Source organism: Branchiostoma belcheri, unplaced genomic scaffold (genome assembly GCF_001625305.1).
Source record: "Branchiostoma belcheri isolate BF01 breed outbred unplaced genomic scaffold, Haploidv18h27 scaffold3, whole genome shotgun sequence".
Lineage (NCBI taxonomy): Eukaryota > Metazoa > Chordata > Leptocardii > Amphioxiformes > Branchiostomatidae > Branchiostoma > Branchiostoma belcheri.
The window spans coordinates 4,800,385-4,822,147 of NW_017803909.1; the positions used below are offsets into that span (position 1 = coordinate 4,800,385).

The 21,763-nt window shown below is 40.7% G+C and overlaps 5 protein-coding genes across 6 annotated transcripts; 4 read left to right on the plus strand and 1 right to left on the minus strand.

Moving 5' to 3' along the window:
• Window positions 1-50: 50 nt before the first annotated feature.
• On the plus strand, window positions 51-1,194 carry LOC109473453 (peptide deformylase, mitochondrial-like). The gene is made up of 2 exons (XM_019773316.1): window positions 51-720; window positions 979-1,194. Exons 1-2 carry the CDS (start codon window positions 153-155, stop codon window positions 1,131-1,133), a joined length of 723 nt encoding a protein of 240 aa, XP_019628875.1. The 5' UTR covers window positions 51-152; the 3' UTR covers window positions 1,134-1,194.
• Window positions 1,195-6,159: 4,965 nt separating this feature from the next.
• Window positions 6,160-9,997, plus strand: LOC109473788 (translocon-associated protein subunit alpha-like). Its single transcript, XM_019773847.1, has 9 exons — window positions 6,160-6,356; window positions 7,348-7,487; window positions 7,796-7,898; window positions 8,121-8,248; window positions 8,587-8,718; window positions 8,876-8,955; window positions 9,158-9,236; window positions 9,471-9,570; window positions 9,849-9,997. The coding sequence occupies exons 1-9, from the start codon at window positions 6,290-6,292 to the stop codon at window positions 9,914-9,916; spliced, it is 897 nt and encodes a 298-aa protein (XP_019629406.1). The 5' UTR covers window positions 6,160-6,289; the 3' UTR covers window positions 9,917-9,997.
• Window positions 9,998-12,155: 2,158 nt separating this feature from the next.
• On the plus strand, window positions 12,156-14,354 carry LOC109473890 (adenine phosphoribosyltransferase-like). Of its 2 annotated transcripts, none has more exons than XM_019774025.1 (6): window positions 12,156-12,303; window positions 12,763-12,874; window positions 13,019-13,122; window positions 13,311-13,444; window positions 13,753-13,831; window positions 13,967-14,354. In XM_019774025.1, the coding sequence occupies exons 2-6, from the start codon at window positions 12,774-12,776 to the stop codon at window positions 14,104-14,106; spliced, it is 558 nt and encodes a 185-aa protein (XP_019629584.1). In that variant the 5' UTR covers window positions 12,156-12,303; window positions 12,763-12,773; the 3' UTR covers window positions 14,107-14,354. The 2 variants fall into 2 exon arrangements, with proteins under 2 accessions (XP_019629584.1, XP_019629583.1); XM_019774024.1 differs by having other exon boundaries at window positions 12,156-12,295.
• Window positions 14,355-15,125: 771 nt separating this feature from the next.
• On the minus strand, window positions 15,126-17,089 carry LOC109473889 (pyruvate dehydrogenase [acetyl-transferring]-phosphatase 1, mitochondrial-like). The gene is made up of 2 exons (XM_019774023.1): window positions 16,654-17,089; window positions 15,126-16,410 (listed from the first exon to the last, which is right to left on the minus strand). Exons 1-2 carry the CDS (start codon window positions 16,941-16,943, stop codon window positions 15,186-15,188), a joined length of 1,515 nt encoding a protein of 504 aa, XP_019629582.1. The 5' UTR covers window positions 16,944-17,089; the 3' UTR covers window positions 15,126-15,185.
• Window positions 17,090-17,320: 231 nt separating this feature from the next.
• On the plus strand, window positions 17,321-21,715 carry LOC109473891 (cysteine desulfurase, mitochondrial-like). The gene is made up of 14 exons (XM_019774026.1): window positions 17,321-17,579; window positions 17,835-17,911; window positions 18,020-18,136; window positions 18,299-18,382; window positions 18,587-18,640; window positions 18,759-18,857; window positions 18,995-19,088; window positions 19,279-19,413; window positions 19,702-19,859; window positions 19,972-20,077; window positions 20,230-20,311; window positions 20,514-20,597; window positions 20,770-20,859; window positions 21,161-21,715. Exons 1-14 carry the CDS (start codon window positions 17,465-17,467, stop codon window positions 21,222-21,224), a joined length of 1,359 nt encoding a protein of 452 aa, XP_019629585.1. The 5' UTR covers window positions 17,321-17,464; the 3' UTR covers window positions 21,225-21,715.
• Window positions 21,716-21,763: the final 48 nt, after the last annotated feature.

Sequence of the window (21,763 nt, forward strand, 5' to 3'; positions counted from 1 at the left end):
GTAAGTTGAGGTCAAAGTTCAACAGGAGAAGGGATGAATGAAGTCATGTGCAGAAGTGACTTTGTGCTCGATCAGACAAGCAAAAATAGGGCAGCTATAACGTGGTATTAAGAGGTTGGTGCTAGTATTAAGTCTTCCAACTGACATAAATTATGGCGTTAACAATAAGAACTTCAGCAAGTCTACGCAAGATGAACTTGAGTCGTGTTTTCAGCACTACTGCACGTGCACCAACGTTCTGGAGTATCACCAAGAACCAAGCCTCTGTCACATTCACGTGGCTTTTTAATAAACTTGGCCGACTTTCATTGAGAAGGAGACAATCAAAACCACCCCACGATTATGTAGTACCAGTAGGTGATCCCATTTTGCGTGGCCAGGCCTTAGCCGTTGATCACAGGAATATCAAAACCAAAGAAACCCAGGAAGTGCTGGACCAGTTGGTCAAGGTGATGAGAAAAAAGGGAGCCGTTGGACTAAGTGCGCCTCAGATAGGTGTAGGGCTGCAGATCATAGTGGTGGAGAACACCAAGAAGCAGTTGGAACTTGTGCCAGAGGAACTTAGGCAAATTCGAGAAATGCAGGAGTTCCCGCTAAAGATCTTCATCAACCCCAAACTGAAGGTGACTGACTACTCAACTGTAGTGTTCCCAGAGGGCTGTGAGAGTCTGCCAGGATACCAGGCCAATGTGCCCAGGTACTATGGAGTGAATGTTACAGGTGAGTGGGTTCAAGTCACAGCAGTGGTTTTTAATTTTAGACATTGCATGACTCTTCACCTTAAAACTTTATTATCTTAGAATACATGGTTGGACCTCATTAAATGAATGCTTATGATAAGCATTCATTTAATGAGGTCGGACCTCATTAAATGAATGCTTATGATAAGCATTCATTTAATGAGGTCCGACCATGTATTCTAAATATGCTGTCATTGAAAAGTTAACATGTTAATGTTCTTTGTTTCATCTTCCACAGGCCTTGACAGAGAAGGGATGCCTGTAGCATGGCAGGTGACAGGCTGGCCAGCACGAATCTTGCAACACGAAGTAGAACATCTACGTGGAGACCTGTACATAGACATCATGGACTCTAGGACATTCATAGATTGTTTTTGGGATAGAAAGAAATGATTTCTCTTTCAAGCTGAAGCTCAACCAGTCCACAGTACACAATTTACAGTTGTAATGCTGCAGACAATACTGTTTTTTAATACATATGTCTAGTTATTCTGTTGATGCTGCCATTGGAGAGTGTATTCACAAATAAAAAATAATTCTTCAAGTTGTGGTGTTGTATGTTTGGTTTCATGAAAAAATATTACTGAAATAGAGAGAAGGCTGCAGTTCTTTTCCTGAGGTTACGTTTGGATGAGACATTTCAGATAAGGCAGAAGGCAGATAAAACTTTAGTACCATTGTGAATTCCATTAGCCTCTACCAGGCACCACGGATTGCTGGAAAAATAGTAGAAATTGGCCGAAATAAAGGGATAGTATACCAGAGAAGATCCAGGGCCATAGAAGCTCCAATTTGCTACCCACAGGGTCCTGGATCTTCTCTGGTATACTATCCCTTTATTTCGGCCAATTTCTACTATTTTCCAGCGATCGGAGGTGCCTGGTAGAGGCTAAATTCCATGCACTGGGCAAATACATGTAACAGAAGTTTTGACTGTAGAAGTTACTTCAAAGTATGAGACAATTTCTTCCAATTGCAATAATTTCAAACCTCTTCTGAAGTTTTTGTTGAGATGTGTCCAGTAGTGGCAAGATATTGGACCCAGTAGAGCATGGGGCATTTCAAAACCTAACAGAAAATCTAACAGGCTGCAAAAAAGGATTAGGTGGATCAGGGGTAACAACCTACACAGATTGAAGGAGGGTTAACATCCTATAGAAAGACAATTTAGGTGGATCATTAAGAGGAGGTAATCACCTAGGGAATTAATCAAACTGCTGTAGAAGGGTATGCTTTATATCTCCCTTGGGCATAAAATCAATTCAGGTGAATATTGACCTTATCTCAAGTAAAATGCAAAATATCGTAATTGATCATAGCACTAGGCTTTCCCTTGGGAATTGAAAAATGTTAACTACACGAAGGGGTGTGACCATCTCAATCACACAACATAAGGGGTGAGGCCATGGCATCATGGCCTCGCAACTCCTACCGCAGGCGTCAGACATCTAATAACATCTCCTAATTTGAGAAGGGTGACATGAAATCCCAGAGGTTGGGCGTGCATGTTCTAAATCCAAGTATTCTAAGTGCTCTATCTATTACCTAACATCTAACAGCATTAAAAGCACACAACACCTGTTTGTAATTGCAGTTCCAGGAAATGTAGACAAGGTGGCGCAAATGTCAGCCTCTGTCTTCCCAACTTGAAGGCACACACTGAGGATAAAATGACATGCATCTTGAGCTCTTGTCTAACATTTAACACCATTAAAAGCATCACATGTGGCTATCTCAGGGATCATTGCAATGTTACATTATCTTGTTAGGTTCCTAACAGAAAACTAACACAGACACTGTGAAAAAGCAGGACACACATTCTGAACCACCGTCTAACATATAACACTATTAAGCGCACCACATGTGGTTATCAGCATGTGGTTACCCCAGGGATCATTGCAATGTTACATTATCTTGTTAGGTTCCTAACAGAAAACTAACACAGACACTGTGAAAAAGCAGGACACACATTCTGAACCACCGTCTAACATATAACACTATTAAGCGCACCACATGTGGTTATCAGCATGTGGTTACCCCAGGGATCATTGCAATGTTACATTATCTTGTTAGGTTCCTAACAGAAAACTAACACAGACACTGTGAAAAAGCAGGACACTCATTCTGAACCACTGTCTAACATATAACACCATGGTCCATTAAGCGCACCACATGTGGTTATCTGCATTTGGTATGTCATGCATCCTGCCTCTAATTAGAACAGCACGGGCTACCCTAGTAGGGCTACCCATGCATTGCAAGCACTGTTAGATCCCAATCTCCAAGCAGAGGTCGGTGGGAAAGAAAAGTGATAGGAAACACGGAAAAAGCGTCAATATTTTTGTAATTAGAGCCTGAATGGAAATGAAATTTAGCATGCTAGTAGATTGGTATTTAACATACCAAACCTTGGTCTTTTTTGGTCAACATAGATGTCAAAAATGATTTTAATGGCCAAAAAATGGGTTCAAAAAGTTCTATTTTAGGCCAAAAATCAATTTTGGAAGAAAATTTGAATTCAGAGTTCGATGACCGCGGGTCACTGATCAAAGTGCATCGGAACACGTTCTATCACAATGTCCTTGGTGTAACTTCTTGCATAATTTCGCCCCGCCGAGCAGGTGTTTCAGTAGCCTCCATAGCATGCCAAAAACTGGGGATTTTGGGGGTCTTCAGGGTCTTTGGAAGCTTTTATGTGCTATTTTCTGATTGCATATAGACAACATAGCCGGCCTGGTTGAATTACCGTTTTTTTAACTGGACTAATCAGAAAACAGCCCAAGACCACCCAACCCCCAGTTCTATAAGCCTGCTATGGAGGCTATGGTTTCAGATCAAAATTAAAAATGCACTAAAACTGAACTAGCTCCTGATTTGATAGAATATCATGAGTATAGTGACTTAGGCTTGTTGTTGTTAAAACAAACATAATTTTGACGGCCACTTTTTTTTATCTGCTTTTTTTTGGTTATCTGTAACTATTTGTCGACGCCGTAATCTAATCCTGGATAGTGAGCGAGTGAGTGTGTGTAGAGGAGGGGGGGTCTTTACAGTAGAGTTGTTTACATATCAAGACACATGCTGTCGGTTTTGTCAGTTTTAATCTTTTTCTTGATAATGTGATAAGTATGGTTACCTATACAGAATTTTGACAGCTATTTCAAGGCTAAGAAAATATTGTGAGGGCTTCAATATAGGTGAAGAAATATGTGAACGCTGTTTTCACTAAATTTATGCCGTGAGGCGTCATTTTCAATTTGTGTTCTCCGAGCTTGTGAACTATTTTTCAGCGGTTACTGTTATACAGGGATACTTACACTATGTGAAGTAATGTTTGGTATTGCATTTTCTCAACCTCTTATAGTGAATTTACATACATGTACTTCCCAAAAGCAGATATCTAGCATTCATAGTTCTGTAATTTATGATGTTGTAGATAAAAAAAAGTGGCCTCCATAGCAGGCTTATAGAACTGGGGGTTGGGTGGTCTTGGGCTGTTTTCTGATTAGTCCAGTTAAAAAAAACGGTATTCAACCAGGCCGGCTATGTTGTCTATATGCAATCAGAAAATAGCACATAAAAGCTTCCAAAGACCCTGAAGACCCCCAAAATCCCCAGTTTTTGGCATGCTATGGAGGCTACTGAAACACCTGCTCGGCGGGGCGAAATTATGCAAGAAGTTACACCAAGGACATTGTGATAGAACGTGTTCCGATGCACTTTGATCAGTGACCCGCGGTCATCGAACTCTGAATTCAAATTTTCTTCCAAAATTGATTTTTGGCCTAAAATAGAACTTTTTGAACCCATTTTTTGGCCATTAAAATCATTTTTGACATCTATGTTGACCAAAAAAGACCAAGGTTTGGTATGTTAAATACCAATCTACTAGCATGCTAAATTTCATTTCCATTCAGGCTCTAATTACAAAAATATTGACGCTTTTTCCGTGTTTCCTATCACTTTTCTTTCCCACCGACCTCTGCTTGGAGATTGGGATCTAACAGTGCTTGCAATGCATGGGTAGCCCTACTAGGGTAGCCCGTGCTGTTCTAATTAGAGGCAGGATGCATGACATACCAAATGCAGATAACCACATGTGGTGCGCTTAATGGACCATGGTGTTATATGTTAGACAGTGGTTCAGAATGTGTGTCCTGCTTTTTCACAGTGTCTGTGTTAGTTTTCTGTTAGGAACCTAACAAGATAATGTAACATTGCAATGATCCCTGGGGTAACCACATGCAGATAACCACATGTGGTGCGCTTAATAGTGTTATATGTTAGACGGTGGTTCAGAATGTGTGTCCTGCTTTTTCACAGTGTCTGTGTTAGTTTTCTGTTAGGAACCTAACAAGATAATGTAACATTGCAATGATCCCTGGGGTAACCACATGCTGATAACCACATGTGGTGCGCTTAATAGTGTTATATGTTAGACGGTGGTTCAGAATGTGTGTCCTGCTTTTTCACAGTGTAATCAGGGGTCCTTGTACTGATTATCTTCTTAGATTTCTAACAACAAATATAAAACATATGGTGTTAGATGTTAGACAAGAGTTAAAAATGCATGTCATGTTTTATCTGCATGTTTTCCTCAGTGCCTGCTCCTCTATCTGTGCTCCTTAGTTGAGAAGACAGGGTGACATTTGCGCCACCTATTTACACTTCCTGGAACTGCAATTACAAATTGAATATAAATTACATGACATTACATACTGTTAGATTCCCTGTTAGGTTTCTAACAGAAAATTTAAGATTGAGCAACACTGTCTGTTGGGTGTTAGGAGGCAGTAAGAAATGCTTGTCAGGATTTCCTTAGACCAATCTCTTTGGTCAGACAGTGTTATACAATTAGTCAATGACTGTTAAGTTTGTTGTTAGAAAGCTAACAAGAGAATCTAACAGTACAAGGATCCCTGACTACCAGATGCAGATAACCACATGTGGACCTAATGGACCATGGTGTTAGATGTTAGACAGCAGTTGAAAATGCATGTCATGTTTTTCTATACAGTGTCTGCATGGAAGAAAAGACAGCCCAGCTGCAGAGAGTGTGACATTTGCGCCACCTGTCTACGTTTCCTGGAATTGCAATTACAAACATGTAACAAACGTAACAACAGTGAGCCAAGCTGTTTGTGTTGGGTGTTAGGCAGGGCAGCAGTAAGAAATGAGGTTGAAAACCAGTGAATTCCCCTGGGTGCAATATCATTCAATGTTAGGTTTTCTGTTAGGTTTTGAAATGCACCATGGTTTGCTATGTCCAATTTCTTGCCATATATAGATGTGTCAAGAGAGCTATGAAATTTTCAATAGCATGGTAGATTAATATGGCATTTGCATATTAAAAGAAACACCCCCAAATCTTCTGAATAGAACAGCCCAAATGAGGCGTTTGCATTTCCGGGGCACAGGTCAGCCGTACTTCCGCTTGCGTGTCCTCTTCCGCTTTGGACGCCATCTTGCGCGAACGCACCTGAAAAGTGCAACGTTACAATCCGTTGCCATCGGCCTTTAGATAGGCCGGTTTTCATCAACCTACAAAGATGGCATTTCTACCGAAACTACTTTTGCTGTTTTTGATCGCTTTGCCGACATCGGTGTTCGTTGCAGGTATTTTTTTCGCTCTTTTTGTAAGGTGGTTGGGTGGGTAGAAAAGCAAGTTGAACAGGTACAAAGTCCCTTTACATGCACCAGTAAGTTGCAGTTTTGGCTAGCATTACTGAGTCTTAAAAGTGTTTTAAAGTGTATGCACGCAATCATGGGTATTCGGTGCTTCTTTGAATTTTGTACACTTGGCAAAGGTATGCCTGAAACAGAATTGGTTGAAAGAATTGATCTGTTGTCAATATGTTTACAGCGATCAGCTGTTCCAACAAACTGCTGAATAGAAGTTTTCCTGGTGATACTTTCCACATGGACGACATTTACCTCACAGTAGCATGATTGTAGCCGATTCACGATTGTTGCAAAACATTAAATTTGCTAAACTTATGATTTCCTTACTCAGCACTTCGGCATTAGCCAATCATGTTCGTTAGTGAGGAGGCCGCCCCGACGCTTGTTGCCACGTAGCAGGTTTTGCCCTTGTTGAAGCATAGAGACGTATCGAAGTACTGGCATGATTATACGTTATATTGAAAGGGATTGAATTTTTTCTATTTTACTGAATACTGAAAATCAATAAGCCTTTGTTATGTATGTAGTAATATATGTATATAACATTTGGCATTTACTGTAGTTTGAGGGCTCAGGCACATAGTTTGGGAGGTGATTGTTAGACAACTTAGGGAGTCACAAATATTCAGCACCTGGGACAAGTTTTAGTCATATAGTTTGGGGGCTACTAAAGTGCTGACTTGTCCTAGGTCTGGTGCTGACTTGTCCCGAATGGCTAATAGCAGAGTTGTCTTGATACCTTTTGGAGGTGAAGGGTCTGTCATAATTTTTGTTGGTTCAAATTAGAGCCATAATATGTTCATGGCCAATGGTTGTCCCTTCTCTCTTTTTAAAGTATTGTACATTGGAAAAATATTTTTACTTTTACTGGTGTACTAAAGACGGTTTACCGGTTAAGCGAAACAAACAAACTTTGCTTGTTCAGATGGCCCAGGCGTTGCTATGGCACAGGAACAGGCTGAGGATGTTGTAGAGGGGGAGGATGAGGAGGATGAGGATGAGGCTGAAGTGGAGACGGAATCTGACGAGGACGCAGGAGGCACGGAAACAGCTGCAGCTGAAACAGTATGTACTTTATGCTACTACATGTACATTAGGAGAAAAGCCATTTGCTTGTGATTTATCTTGCTTGTCCCTACATACTTCATTTGGCTGCACATACTCTGGTAGTCCTACCAGACCGAAAAGACTACTCTACTCTACTTTACTCTACTCTACTCTAGTAAATGTTGAAGTTCGTCTAATGCCTCATTTAACAGAATAAAATTGCATTAAGATAAGTAGATTCAAGAGGTTATAAAATTAAAGAAACAGCTGTTAAAAGAAAACATCTTAAAAGTTTGATTCACTTGTAAAATGAATAACTTTTTCAGGAAGAAGAAGAAGAGGAGGAGGAGGAAGAAGAACCATTGAAGGCCTCTCCTGATGCTGACACCACTGTGCTGTTCACCACTACGAACACCCTGCAGGACCAGCGTAAGTTCACAGCTTAATTTTAATTTCTTCTAGGCAGAAAGCTGCCGGATATATCTGCTGTTAAGTTCAATGAGGTAGTTGTACATATACTGAGGTAACATCATATAAGGGAAGTCCTTGATCAACTTCGATGGGTCACAGTGTCACTTCATTTATTTCTTTTACACTTCTACAAAGTAAGAGTTAATGCCAATAAAAACAACATGATTTTTGTGTCCACAGAGATCCCAGCAACTAAGCTGGTGCGTGTTCTGGTTGGCTTCACCAACAAAGGTGACAAGGATTTCATCGTAGAGAGCATGGAGGGTGCTTTCCGTTACCCACAGGACTACAGCTTCTACATCCAGAACGTAAGGCACAGCTTTATCAACACACTGTTACAGTTAACATATATCCTTAAAACATGCTTTTCAGAGTAGAGCAGCTAAGAGAAGTATAATAATTGCCAACAGGGTGGGAAAAGCTGTGAAACTTTGTCTTGTGAGGTTGACTACAGATAGGGAACATTGTATAGTGAATTATGGAATGTTATAGGGTATGCTACTACGTTTTGTGTCACTACGCAGTATTCCCTTATGGGTGAGCTGCCCTCTTTCAATACAATTATGTATCTACATGAAATAATTAATTTTGTTCTATTTACCAAACCAGCTGTGTAATAACTAGTGCTGATGTTGGTTTTGTTCAGTTCACCACCTTCACGTTCAACACCGTGGTCCAGCCCAACACTCAGGCCTCCTTCGAGTACCTGTTCACTGCTGCCGAGCCATTCGCTGGCCGTCCCTTCGGTCTGACCATTGCCCTCAACTACAAGGACGCTGTAAGTGTCTTCTGATCAAGGAAAGATTTACTAGTACCCGTACAACCAAGACTAATAGTAATACTGTTGGACTGTATGTCCAGAAGCATCCATATTTTCAGTAGCATGAATGTTAACCCTGCAAGGTTATCAACTGCTGTTTTGTTGTCCTACACAGGATGGAAATCCTTTCCTTGATGCTGTTTTCAACGAGACCATCAGTGTTGTGGAGCTGGATGAGGGCTTGGATGGAGAAATGTGAGTCTCTTCTTTGTCTTCTTGGACAAAAGCATACACAAAACATGCTGAAACTGGCTTTAGTTATCTCTCAGTAAAGTGAAGTTAAGTGGCCAAATGCAGAGTACAATACTTGCTATATTTTTCATTCATTTCCATAGCCAACCTTTTACCTGATCTGAAATGTTAGCCTTCTCACATCTCAATCCTTTGCTTTTTGCAGGTTTTTCCTGTACATATTCTTGGCAGCTGCAGTGGTCCTACTCATCATTGGTGGGCAACAGTTAATGGCATCTATGGGGGTAAGTTCTCCTTCAGAGTTATTGTTGATGTAAAAGATTTAGCGATTGCTGTGATTTAAGTATGTAATAATTGTGATTACCCTTTTAGTGATCTATTATTTAAAGACAAGAGTTTAACAGATATGCACATATAATGCTGCTGTCTTTGCCCAATGTCCAACAAGGTATGACTATGAGTACTCAGTGTATTTTTTATGGAGAGTTCTTCATGAATATTCCTCTGTGTTTGTGCAGAAGAAACGCCCAGCCAAGAAGCAGGTTGTCGAGCAGGGTACACAGAACCAGTCTGATGTGGACTTCGACTGGATCCCCAAGGAGACTGTGGACCAGATGAGTAAGTCATTCCTCTAAACTCTTCAGACCTTAGTCACTACCTCTGAGTGTATTGCTTGTAGCCTCTAAAGGCATTTATTTATATCAGTATTTATTTGGAATGCAAACACAACAGTTCAGGGACAGATCTAGTAGTACATATAATTTTTTTTGTGTGTGCAAAATTCACAAATCAAGACGCTTAGAAAAAATAACAGTAGTAGACATGGTCATGTTTCCATCTGTACTGTCACATGCAAGTATATCTTTGTCACTTTGTACTTTGTATTGCTGTTACAGACAAGAACTCCCCAAGGCGATCTCCCAGAAGACGTGCCAAAAGAGCAACTGGATCTGATGAGAAATAACATCTAAACTGGAGAAGGAATAACCCTGTGCATTTTTAAACATGGTTGGCTATAAGTAAACTTTACACTCCCACCACACAATGCTTTTGGTGTCTGTTTTCTTTGTTTCTTAGTAAGACTCATACTGGTAAAACTGTATTATGTACGGTTTTTGACACTCTCAATGAGAATATTATCATGAATGATGTTACCGAGGAATGAAACAAATTATATGTACATTTTACACAGATAGCTGTCATTGGAAATGCTGTCATTCAATTCAAATTATGCTCAAAATGTAACACTACATAGTTAATTCTCAGGCCTCTCACAAAAGACACTCTTTATGGAAAAGCCATGTGTGTTTAAATCTGCAAAACTGATACGTCTGTAGGGTTGTTATTCTGGTTATCATGATTGGACATCAGAAACGTTGTGCAGATGATGAGAAGCATAGTATATTTGTTGTAAGAATGCAGAAGGAAGGGGCAATGGCTCAAGTATGCATATATCACCAGCCGCGTAGTTTATCAGATACATTGCAAACATTACATTGTTGGAAAGGGAAACTTTTTAGCCAAAGCACAAACCCAGGCTTGATGACAACTTGTCATTTTGAAGTTAAGATCAAATCTCTATAGTTTAATGAATTTAGGGGCAGAATTAAATGTGCAGAAAAAAAAGGTAATACATGTACATGTATGTACTGATATTTTGTATACACAGTTACATATACATGTACAAGGAAGCATTTTATCAGGAAACATGAATTTATTAGTTGCATAAGATGCAGGTAACGGGTTCTTCCATTGTTCATGTGCCATGCCTTTACAGTCACTGGTAGGAAAAGCTCTCTTCTGCACCACCAAAGTCTGACTGATGTGCCAAACCAGATGGCTACTTAGTAACTGCTGGGAGCTTATTCATGCATTCAGTTGTATTAATAAGCAGGGACATTATGAAGGCACATCCAGTGCATAGCAACATAATGTCTAGAAATCAATTTCCACTGTCAAAATTGATGCTTTGAGGGATTCAGATGAGGAAATTAAGGTGCTTTATCAGAGCTGCTTTAGACATTTAACTGTAAAAGAAAAATGCTCCATGCGGTCATTTACAAAAATCTGTCTGAATGGGAATCCTTTCAGTTGTGTAGCTATAGATGGACCAATGTTTGTTATGTGCAATTGAAACCCTTTTCAACCCAACATTTACGAGTTTTGACGCATTAAGATAGTGACAAAGTTTTGGATTTCATCTCCACCTTAGCCAAGCCAAGTGACATTTGTAATGAATAGTTGTATTGGGCAAGGGGAAAGAATGTTGCAAAATCTGAAGCTCATAAATTTTAGAGGAATCATTTTTTTTTTGCTTAATCAATTAAAATCAACAAGTATCTTTGTTAGTTCCACAGGAATTCACTGCCTACCACTGCTAGCTTTTGTGGTGCAGTGTAAAGAATGTAAAATGCAGCTCAGAGTGAGACACTGTCAACATCGTTGGTTTTACTTTATTCCTAGATACTGTGGCAGCTGTTGGCAGGTGAAATGCCACACTTTGTTGCTTGTACTGTTGATTCTGCTGAGGAGAAATATATATTTTTAAGCTTATATTTGCTGTAATGACTTAATTGGACCATGGTGCATGTACTTGATTCTTGTGTAACAAAATGATTATTGTAATCAGATACTAGTAATATAATAAAAATCCACTGCAGTTGACAATGTATAAAACCAGTAGGCTACTACCTTTTCATATGTTACATACCTACAGTACCTTTTCGTATGTTACATACCTACATGTATGGTTGCCAATTTGATTAGCTTTCAAGTTAAAGGAGCAGATAATATTGGTCTGTAGATTAGGAAAATGCACAGGAAATAGCCAACTCAATAGACACAGTATGGTGTTTGATGATGTCTGCTAAATAAAATGTGTCCGATAAGTGCCTGTAGAAGGTTCAGCAAGCAGCTTGCTGCTGTACAACACACTAAGTTTACCAAATATGTTACAGTCAGTCTAGATGTACAAAATTGAAAACAGAGCCTGATGAATAAAAAGCTTGATCAGAAGAAAATGTTCATATGATCAGATGTCTACATTAGTCATGACTTTGTAGCATGGCTTAAATAAGTCTGTGTGTGAAGTTGACCAGGTAAGACAGCTTGCTAGCTTACACCTTCAGCTGTCAGAAAGACCAGTTCTCTACTTGTGGGTAAGCAGGCGTCAGATGAGGTCAAATGAGGTCATTGCACTGTGACCTAGAGTGTTGGCTTGGCACACTACATGCTGTAAGTCCAAAACACTCACGCCGATTAATAAGTCAGTACAAGTAGCGATCTGCACTTTCTAGGCTGCACTACAACACCACGCAGAGAAGGGTACATCATCATTAATTCGGTAAGAAGGTAGATAAATTAATTTTTGTAATATGGGCCCAGGTATTAAAGGGCAAAGTCTTTACACCTCGCCCCCCCCCCACGCCTTGACAATTAATGGACAGCGGGACTCGTTTTTTGAAGAACCAGTTGCGGGAGCATGTTAAGTGTCACGGGTCCCCCAACTATGGAAAAGTATGCAGTGACGTATGAATAATTTAAAGTTTGATGAAATGATGTAATACGACGTAATATAATTCGTTAAAATAAAAATTATAAAAACTAACGTTGAATAACAGCGACTGTGCAGAACACCCGTGTTCACGTAACTGTTAACATCATCTTCGATGTGCATCATCAAAGGCTGTATTAACAAGAAACCTCTGGAAGTTATGTATGCATTAACTACATTATGCATTCCCCAGAGATAATAAAGTCAGTGACATTTTCTACCTCCATGGTTAAATATATTCAGATTTTGTGTTTCAGATTCTGACAACATGGCTACAGAAAACGTCCTATCCAAACAGGCCAGGATTGACAGACTAAAGGCCCACATACCGACTGTCCCGGACTTCCCCAAACCAGGCATCCTTTTCTGGTAAGCTTGATGGATATTTTTCCATTCTACATTGATGCCTAATACCAGGGACAGAATGTCCACATGACACAGGGGAGCCTGCACAGGGATAAGACATGTAAGATGTTCTAACATAAACATAATATAATATTCTGCCTTTCACAGGGACATCATGCCAATCATGCAGAACCCAGAAGTGTTCTCAGACTCTGTAACTCTCCTGGAAGAGCACATCAAAGAATCAGGGATCAAAGTGGACGTAGTAGTAGGTAGGGTGTTTGAGTCAAACAGTGACTAAGTAAATGTACTTCATTGTTTTGTCTTTAAACACAAGTAATGTTACCTCAAATGCTTTACATGGTTCAACCATTGGACACTGCATGTATTTTGGACCTTCTAATGATTACAATAAAGATGTATAATGTTATTAATGAGGAGAAAAAAAACTTCCTTTCAGGTCTGGAGGCCAGGGGATTTCTTTTTGGTCCACTGTTGGCTCTTCGTCTCAACTGTGCGTTTGTACCTGTACGGAAAGCAGGCAAGCTCCCAGGGGAAACTGTGAAGTGTTCCTATACACTGGAATATGGAAAGGTACTGTAACTTGTCATATATACTCAGCTGTCCTCTGAGGTACTTTATATCCACTCCTATTCATAAGTTGTTACCAGTAAGAAGTTGGAAGTGACTGTTGAAATCTAACTAAACTACTGGTACTTAGACGTAATGCAGAGCACATACATGTATCATTTTTGCTCCTACACTTCTTGAACTAGAAGATGTCATTTTGGACCAGGCAAGTAGCCAAGAAGTTGAAACAAAATGTATGACTTATTTGAAACCAGTTGCATTGGATTTAAAGTTATAATAAGGTTTGCTTCTTTTGTTTTGTGTAATTTCAGGATACTGTTGAGGTGCAGAAGAACTCAATAAAGCCCAACCAGAATGTGCTGATAGTCGATGATCTTATTGCCACGGGAGGTCAGTGTGCACGTATACAATCTGCCTCAGTCAGCAATCTTTATCCCCTTTGGTTAATCCATTTGGACTGCCATGAAAGTCTACCTATAAAGAATACTAAAAAGTAGTACATATCTTCTTTTCCCCCATATACAGGAACAATGGCTAGTGCCTGTCAGCTGATGGAGAGTATGCAGGCCAATATTGTGGAGTGTCTTGCAGTTGTGGAACTGGATGACCTCAAGGGCAGGGACAAAATATCCAAATACCCTGTACACTCCCTCATTCATGGTTAAGTTACAGTGTGACTGACATTTTATGGTTTCAGGCTAAATTGCTTGCCAGTGCTTCAAAATTTTTAACCTTGACCCTAATCATGATTTTATTGGACGATTTTCTCTGAAGCGTAGCAGATTTTTCAGCAACTGCCTACATCATGATCAGTAGATTCAATACACTCCTGGTTAAAGACATGTTTTCTCTTTACACATCCCAACATACAGAACACAAATACATATTGATATTGAGGTTCACCTTTTAATACATATTGAGCTTCATCTTTTATTTTGTTTGAAAGGATTACATGCTTTCACAAGTATAAAAGCAACAGTCAGAATTCACTGCAGGATACATGTACATTACACCTGGTCATAGACTGCAGCATGGCTACTGCTTATATTCTGTATGCAAGGGTACAAATATAATACCTTTAAATGACTATTGCACTGAGTACAGGTAAATTCAACACATAGCAGAGTACAATTGCAATATGGTATCTTTACTTCATCCAGCAGCACATTACACATAATAGTATACATTAAAAATACCAGAGCACATTGAACCATTCTTAGGTTTGAATTCATTCTTGTCTGATTAATGCTGGAGCAGTACAGTATTGCGTCCTGCATTACTCAATTAGTGAATACGGTAGTGGAAATACTGGAGTTTGATTTTGAAGGTCACTGTATGTAAAAACACTTAAGCAGGCATTGGCCAAGGATAGGTTAAAAGAGTTTAAAATGTAGGGAAATTACATGGCATTACAAAGACATGCTGCCATTCGGCAAGTTGCACAATCAATTTAAGAATGTTGTGTGTGTTTAAAGTCAGGCTTAGGCCTCTTGACCTGTGGTGTACTACTTGTATCAGAACAAATCAAGAAAGTGTGAACGAAATGGCTAACAACATAATACAGTTAGGAATCTACGGTAAGATCCCGAATCTGGAATCCATAATCAAAAAGATTAAACAGCCCAAATAAAGTTCAAGAGAGGTACAAGACAGGCATGCATGCATAGATAGATTCTTACACAGAAATGTCCTCCCTCTGGAAGTGAAAACCTTTTCCAAAAAAAGTCACAAAACTACTGTTGATTCACTCCAAGCTTGCAATGTGGTCAGAGTTGAAGAAGATGACACTGATGGTGATGTCATCACGGTACAGACGTACAATCTCCTCAGGCAGTGTGAGCATGGTGGCCAGCTTACTGTGGTCAATTCCATCATCAGTTCCCCCCAGAGCATGCCGAATCAGATGTGTGGTGACGTTCTGGTCCATCACTTCTGCCGAGTGGCTGGCTCGTCTCTTCTTCAGAATGGCACTGATGTCCCCCAATGTTTTGATGCCATCAAAGTGAAATCTACCCTTGTGGTTTCCCATGAGATGCTCTGCTACAAGCCTCACTGCCGTCTGCTTCATCATGGGTTCCCAGAGACCATCGCTAGCCAGGATCAGGAACTTGTCGTTACTAGTTAACTTGTGATGCGTGATCTCGGGCATGGCAGTAAGATAAGGGGGAGTGTAGTAGTTCACAGGTATCAGGTTCTTATTGTAGGCAGTGTTGAGCACTTCCATCTGTAACTCTTTTTTCCACTTAAACTTAACATCACCAAATGCCCTTAGAGGCTGTAGGTACCCCAGCAATCGGCCACCCTTGACCACAAATGTTGACTCACTTCTCGGATGCTCTCCTCTAATCCTAAGTATTTCAGAAGGGTTGAGAGCATTGTGGTCGGAGGTTAGCTGTCGTGGTTCCCAAGTACCATACTCATTATGTACCCCCAACACAGCTCCACTGTCCCCAACATTGGCTATGTACAAATCAGTTCCATGTACATAGGCCACCACTGTGGTTGCACCTGCATATGCTGCCTGTAAGGCTTCAAAGTTGACTTGCCCATTTGGCAATTTTGCTTGCGCTTCTGAAGAGATGTCCTCGTCCAGCCTTTCAAATGCATGTCTTAAACAATCTGCTGCATCTGCCTCTTCATCGTAGGCTGCCAGAACCTCCCGTGCAAATTTGTACAGCGCCTCGGTGTAACGTCTTCCTCCTTCTTGTGAGGAGTAGTCGTTGGCGAAGTTAAACCGTCTCACGGCCTCTGCTCGCCCAGCCGAAGACTCCATGGATGACTTGTACTCACATAATTGTTTGTAGTCCATGAGAGAGACGGCAATGTAGTCTAGAAGTCTCTCACTCACAGTCTGCGCACAGGCACTGCCGCCATGGCCATCAAACACACCAAAGAGCATATCTCCTGAGTACAGGCACCTGCCTGCTGCACGCCGGTCCTCTATGGGGCTGTTGGAAGCCAGCTGATTGCTGAAAGATAAGAACCACAAATTTATATTATTGCTGATGCCACACTTTGTACCTTGTTGTTGCTCAATTAAGTTATTAAATATAACATGTATTTACATGTATATATTAAAGTTCATTACCTTTAGTTTTCACTTTGCAAATCGTAATGCATTTGGTAACAATGAACCATCAAAAAGTAATACAGATGACCACTAGGACTGATATGCAAACGAATGTTTATGACAGCTCTTTAAGATCGATCACCTGTCAAAACGATGAACAGGACTGTCAAAGTCCATGACAAAGGAGGCGTCGTTTGCTCTCAGGACATTGGTGACCTGCTGCGGCGTCAGCTTGGCCAGGCTGCTCCGGTGAACGTGAGGAAAACCTCCCGGTTGATATTGTTGCAGCACCGCTGATGAAACCACTGTGCGTGAATGGACAAGGAATGTTGTTGTACTGCCGCCCCTCCCCCTCATCATCACCTGCCACCCGAGCCGCCCCAGTCCGCTCAGAACAGCCTTTCGGCGCACGGGCACAGCGAATGCTGACATTCTCAAACAACGTCGTTAAATAAAACATTGGGTTACTAGTTCTGTGAAAATCGCCCCATTATATAACATAAGCAGGACACACGTAAAACACGTCCAGTGTACAAACAAAATGGCACACTCCTTCACGGTGACCTTTCTGGGTGACCCTTGTGTCTCATACTGGTGTTTTAAATTCTTACATTTTCCATTTCTCCCTCTACGTTGACTAAATCCGAAGTATTCAATAGGCTAGAGTGATAGATTAGATTTATATCGATAAAAGATACGTATGTAACCTGTTAGAATTCCTTTGATCAGACGATGTCATTCTGGTTTTCTATGTACAACCTTGGTGAGATACCACATTTGAGGAGTTACCAAACAGATGGGGGCACAGTGACGTAACAGACAGAGGGTCTCGCTGTGTGTTCGTAGTGGGTTATATATAACAAGGAGATTCAATCCAGGTTAAATACGAGTATAAGCAGTTTAGAAGGTTCCTGACAGCGAAGTTTGTGGCCTGTCCACGCTGTAGACTGATCATGCTGTCGAATACGTGCCGAACGTCCGTGCAGGTGCTGAGGGTGGGAGGGCGGCATGTGTGCAGGGGACTGAAGACCAAAAGTTCGTCTGCTGACGCAGCACAGGCTGCAGCAGGTAGGATAGATTCATGTGAGAATATGATTTATCATTGCATTAGCAGCAAAGTAATGCAATCACAAAATTTAAAGTATACAACCAGCTGATACAACTTACATCATCTATGAATGTGCATCACACATATGAAGCTTTGTAACAGTTAACGTTACATGTATGTGTGTTTAAACCTCATTGGGGCACGGATGGCACCTGTAACATTTAGTACCTATATGTGAATTAGTCGATACCAAGGTAGACTTCTTATTTCTTCAGCTGTCAAAGGAAAAGGAGGAGATACTGGAGATACAATGCGGCCATTGTACCTGGATGCACAAGCAACCACTCCACTGGTGAGTAAACAACAAGACTGGCTTTGATTAAATCATTACTACATGGAATGAACTAAAAATATGATTCATAAGTTGAAACTTGATACTATGAAAATGACATGTTTACAGGACCCTCGAGTGCTGGATGCCATGATGCCATTCACTGTTGGTTACTACGGCAACCCCCACTCCAGGACTCATGCATATGGCTGGGAGACAGAAAAAGCAGTGGAGGAGGCCAGAAAGGTCAGTATGTACAGACCTAGATCTCTTATGATGTAACGTTACATGTATTACGTTTTATCTATGTATGCAACATCCTGCAATTGACAGCTCATGTTGTGCTTTGCTGCCAGTTTTTGTTACTTCAAAAGTGCCACTAATGCACCTTACTACCATCTTCCACAGGAAGTTGCAGACATCATTGGTGCAGACCCCAGGGAGATAGTTTTCACTAGTGGAGCAACAGAGTCCAACAACATCTCTGTTAAGGTGACTAGTTAGTCAACTAGATAAAAGTCTGTCAAATTCAAAATGGTCTATGAAGGTGATGTCTGACTAATACTTATCAGGATGGCACACCTGTTATTTGCATTGATTTGTATGATAGACCAGTACCTAATGAGAAAGAAAATCTATGGGAATATCAGTGTCATCTGTTTCTACAGGTAGTTTGTAACTTTTTTTATCCCCCAGGGCGTGGGCAGATTCTACAAGAGTAAGAAGAAACATATCATCACCACACAGATTGTAAGTACATGTATACTAGTATTCTATTGACACAAAAGCTTCTGCAATCTTTGTGTTGCCTTTTAGTAACAGTACTGGGTATCCAGTGACATCTTTTTTTCTTTCTGATGTAATATAGGAGCACAAGTGTGTGCTGGACTCCTGCAGGGCTCTGGAGGGGGAGGGCTTTGATGTCACCTACCTGCCTGTCAAACCCAACGGAATCATTGAACTTGAGGTAAGGACTGGACAGGATAGACTGTACCTGTTATGTAAAAAAAAATCACTGTTACAGTAGTAAAAGCTATTTTTTAGATCAATCCTATTAGATTAAAAACTTGTCATTGCAACAGATTTTTGTCTCTGGATGTATAGAAACTGGAAGCTGCCATGAGACCAGATACATCACTGGTGTCCATCATGACTGTCAATAATGAGATAGGAGTTCGACAGCCCATCAAGGAAATAGGTTAGTGCAATATTGCCCTCTATCATCCATGGTTGGCCGTAACCTTTTTTCTTGCATGTAACGTTACTTGTTGCTAATACCTTTTACCATTGTGGTTTTGACAGGATACTTTGACTGTTCTTTCTTTGTTCAAGCCAGGCTTGTTTTGAGATTATTCGTAGTGAAAGCTGTGCATATCCTCCTGTTACAGGTGAATTGTGTCGCTCCAAGAAGGTGTTTTTCCACACGGATGCTGCCCAGGCCATCGGCAAGATCCCGCTAGACGTGAACGACATGAAGATAGACCTGATGTCCATCAGTGGCCACAAGATATATGGGCCAAAGGGTCTGACAACCTTGCTGTTTTGTTATAGAATAGTTTGCAAGGGAGATGCTATCATGAACTGACCAGGGCTAATGCTTCCTATGAAAATGGCTATCTGATATACATGTATAAACATAGATTTAGTTTTTAAAGGGAGAAGGTTTTCTAAGTTAGCATTAATTATTTTGTACTTTAATTCTTTGGAATACATTGTACCAGTATATTACAATTTTGTACAACTGAAATGATGATATTGCAAGTCATTGTTGATATTTTGATGTAATGTGAACATATGAAATGTTAATACAGGTGTAGGAGCCCTGTACATTAGACGGCGACCTCGGGTGAGGATTGAGGCCCTGCAGAGTGGAGGTGGTCAGGAGAGAGGCATGAGGAGTGGTACTGTGCCTGCACCTCTGGCCGTGGGGCTGGGAGCAGCCTGTCGCATCTCTCAGCAGGAGATGGAGGTCAGTATGGCATTCTGCACTCTTCAAAACACTGCTCTGTGGAACTTCTGTACGTGCAGAGTTGATCTACTCGTACTTCTCCTGTAAGTAATTCATCCTGTTTGCCCTACAGTATGACCATGCAAGGATCACGTCCCTGTCTGAGCGTCTCATCAACAAGATCATGAGTGCGCTGCCCCAGGTGGTGAGAAACGGGGACTCAGAGCAGTCCTATCCTGGTGAGTCATCCCTTAAACATCAACTTGGTACAGTTTGCTCTTTTGCATGTATCTGATCTGAAGTGAATTTACTGTTGCAGATGCTAAGGACATTGTGTATTTGTTTTTACCGCATAAACTGAGTTTAAACTGTCTGGTGCTGGTTCCTACAGGTTGTGTCAACTTGTCCTTTGCATATGTGGAAGGAGAGAGCCTGCTGATGGCACTGAAGGACATTGCCCTGTCTTCAGGGAGGTAGGGTTGTTCAGTCTTTACAGCCATCTGATACAAATATGTATAATCAATTATTTGTATAAAACACATGCAGGGTATACAAAAACATGTATTTTATAAGCTTGCTTCTACCTCTGCAACTGATGCAACTCCTGAGAACACCACAAAACTATAGCCATGGCTGTGCCATGTTCTCAGTCTGGTTTTCCCCTTGTTGCTGCAGTGCCTGCACATCTGCATCCCTGGAACCTTCCTATGTGTTGAGAGCCATTGGAGCTGATGAAGACCTGGCACATTCCTCTATCAGGTACAATGTATTATAAAGAAGTCTCTTGTATTATAGTTTATACAACCTTGTACGTTGGCTGTCCCTTTCACAAAGACACTGGTCTTTGATCATGATGCCATATGATTTTGTAGCTAGCATGTTCATGGAAAAGAAGACACCGCAAGTTTTGAACTTTATCATGTTATTATAGGTTTGGCATTGGACGGTTTACAACAGAGGAGGAAGTGGACTACACTGCAGAGAAAACCATCAAACATGTTACAGCACTGAGGGAGATGAGGTGAGACAACATGATTCTAAATTGTGGGTTTACTGCTGGGTGTTGTGCTAACAGAAATACTGCAGGTGTAAAGGCAATGGGCCAGTTAATGGCTGATGGTGTAATCTGACTGTTCTCAGGGCATATCAGATGGAGCCACTGGAAAAAGATAATCTGTCTAAAAATTCTCTACTTGTACATTTGCCATAACTGTACATTATTTTAAAGAATATTGAAGGGATCATAGTTCAAGCAATGAAAGAACAGTATTAGTACTACATTGTATATGTACTAGTATAAGATTTTGAACTGTGTTTTACAGTCCCCTGTGGGAGATGGTTCAGGAGGGCATTGACCTGAAGGCTATCAAGTGGTCTCAGCACTAGGTGACATCTGCTCATCTGCAGCCTGATGTGATGCAGTAGGGCCAACAGGCCATGGCCTCCACGAAGTAGTGTACATCTACAAGCCAGTTGGTTTCCTTGGAGCAAGACCTACATGGATACATGTATCTGGTGTATTTGTGCAAGCCATCTAAAGGGAAACAAACTTTAAAATGATGAAAAGCTTCATCAATATATACTAGTAAGTGATGGTGGAATGTGCTGATGACATTGTGTATAGTGCATAAAACTGGTATGAATGGTTACGTACCACGCTAAATATGAGCCAAAAATCTTGTATGGATAGAGTACGCTTGTATCATATGCAGATGAATATAATAACTGGAACCCACGTTCATCAAGTTTTACTCAAAAAACTTTTGAACAATGTAAGGTGTTCAAGAAATAACCCCTTGAGGTAGCCAATACCGAAGAAAGGTGACTTGCAGATTTTCACTTCATAGCATATTGCCATCATCTTTACCACTTTCATGGCAATTTATGTCTATGTGGCTCATATAAAAGAATTAAAAGCAATTTTC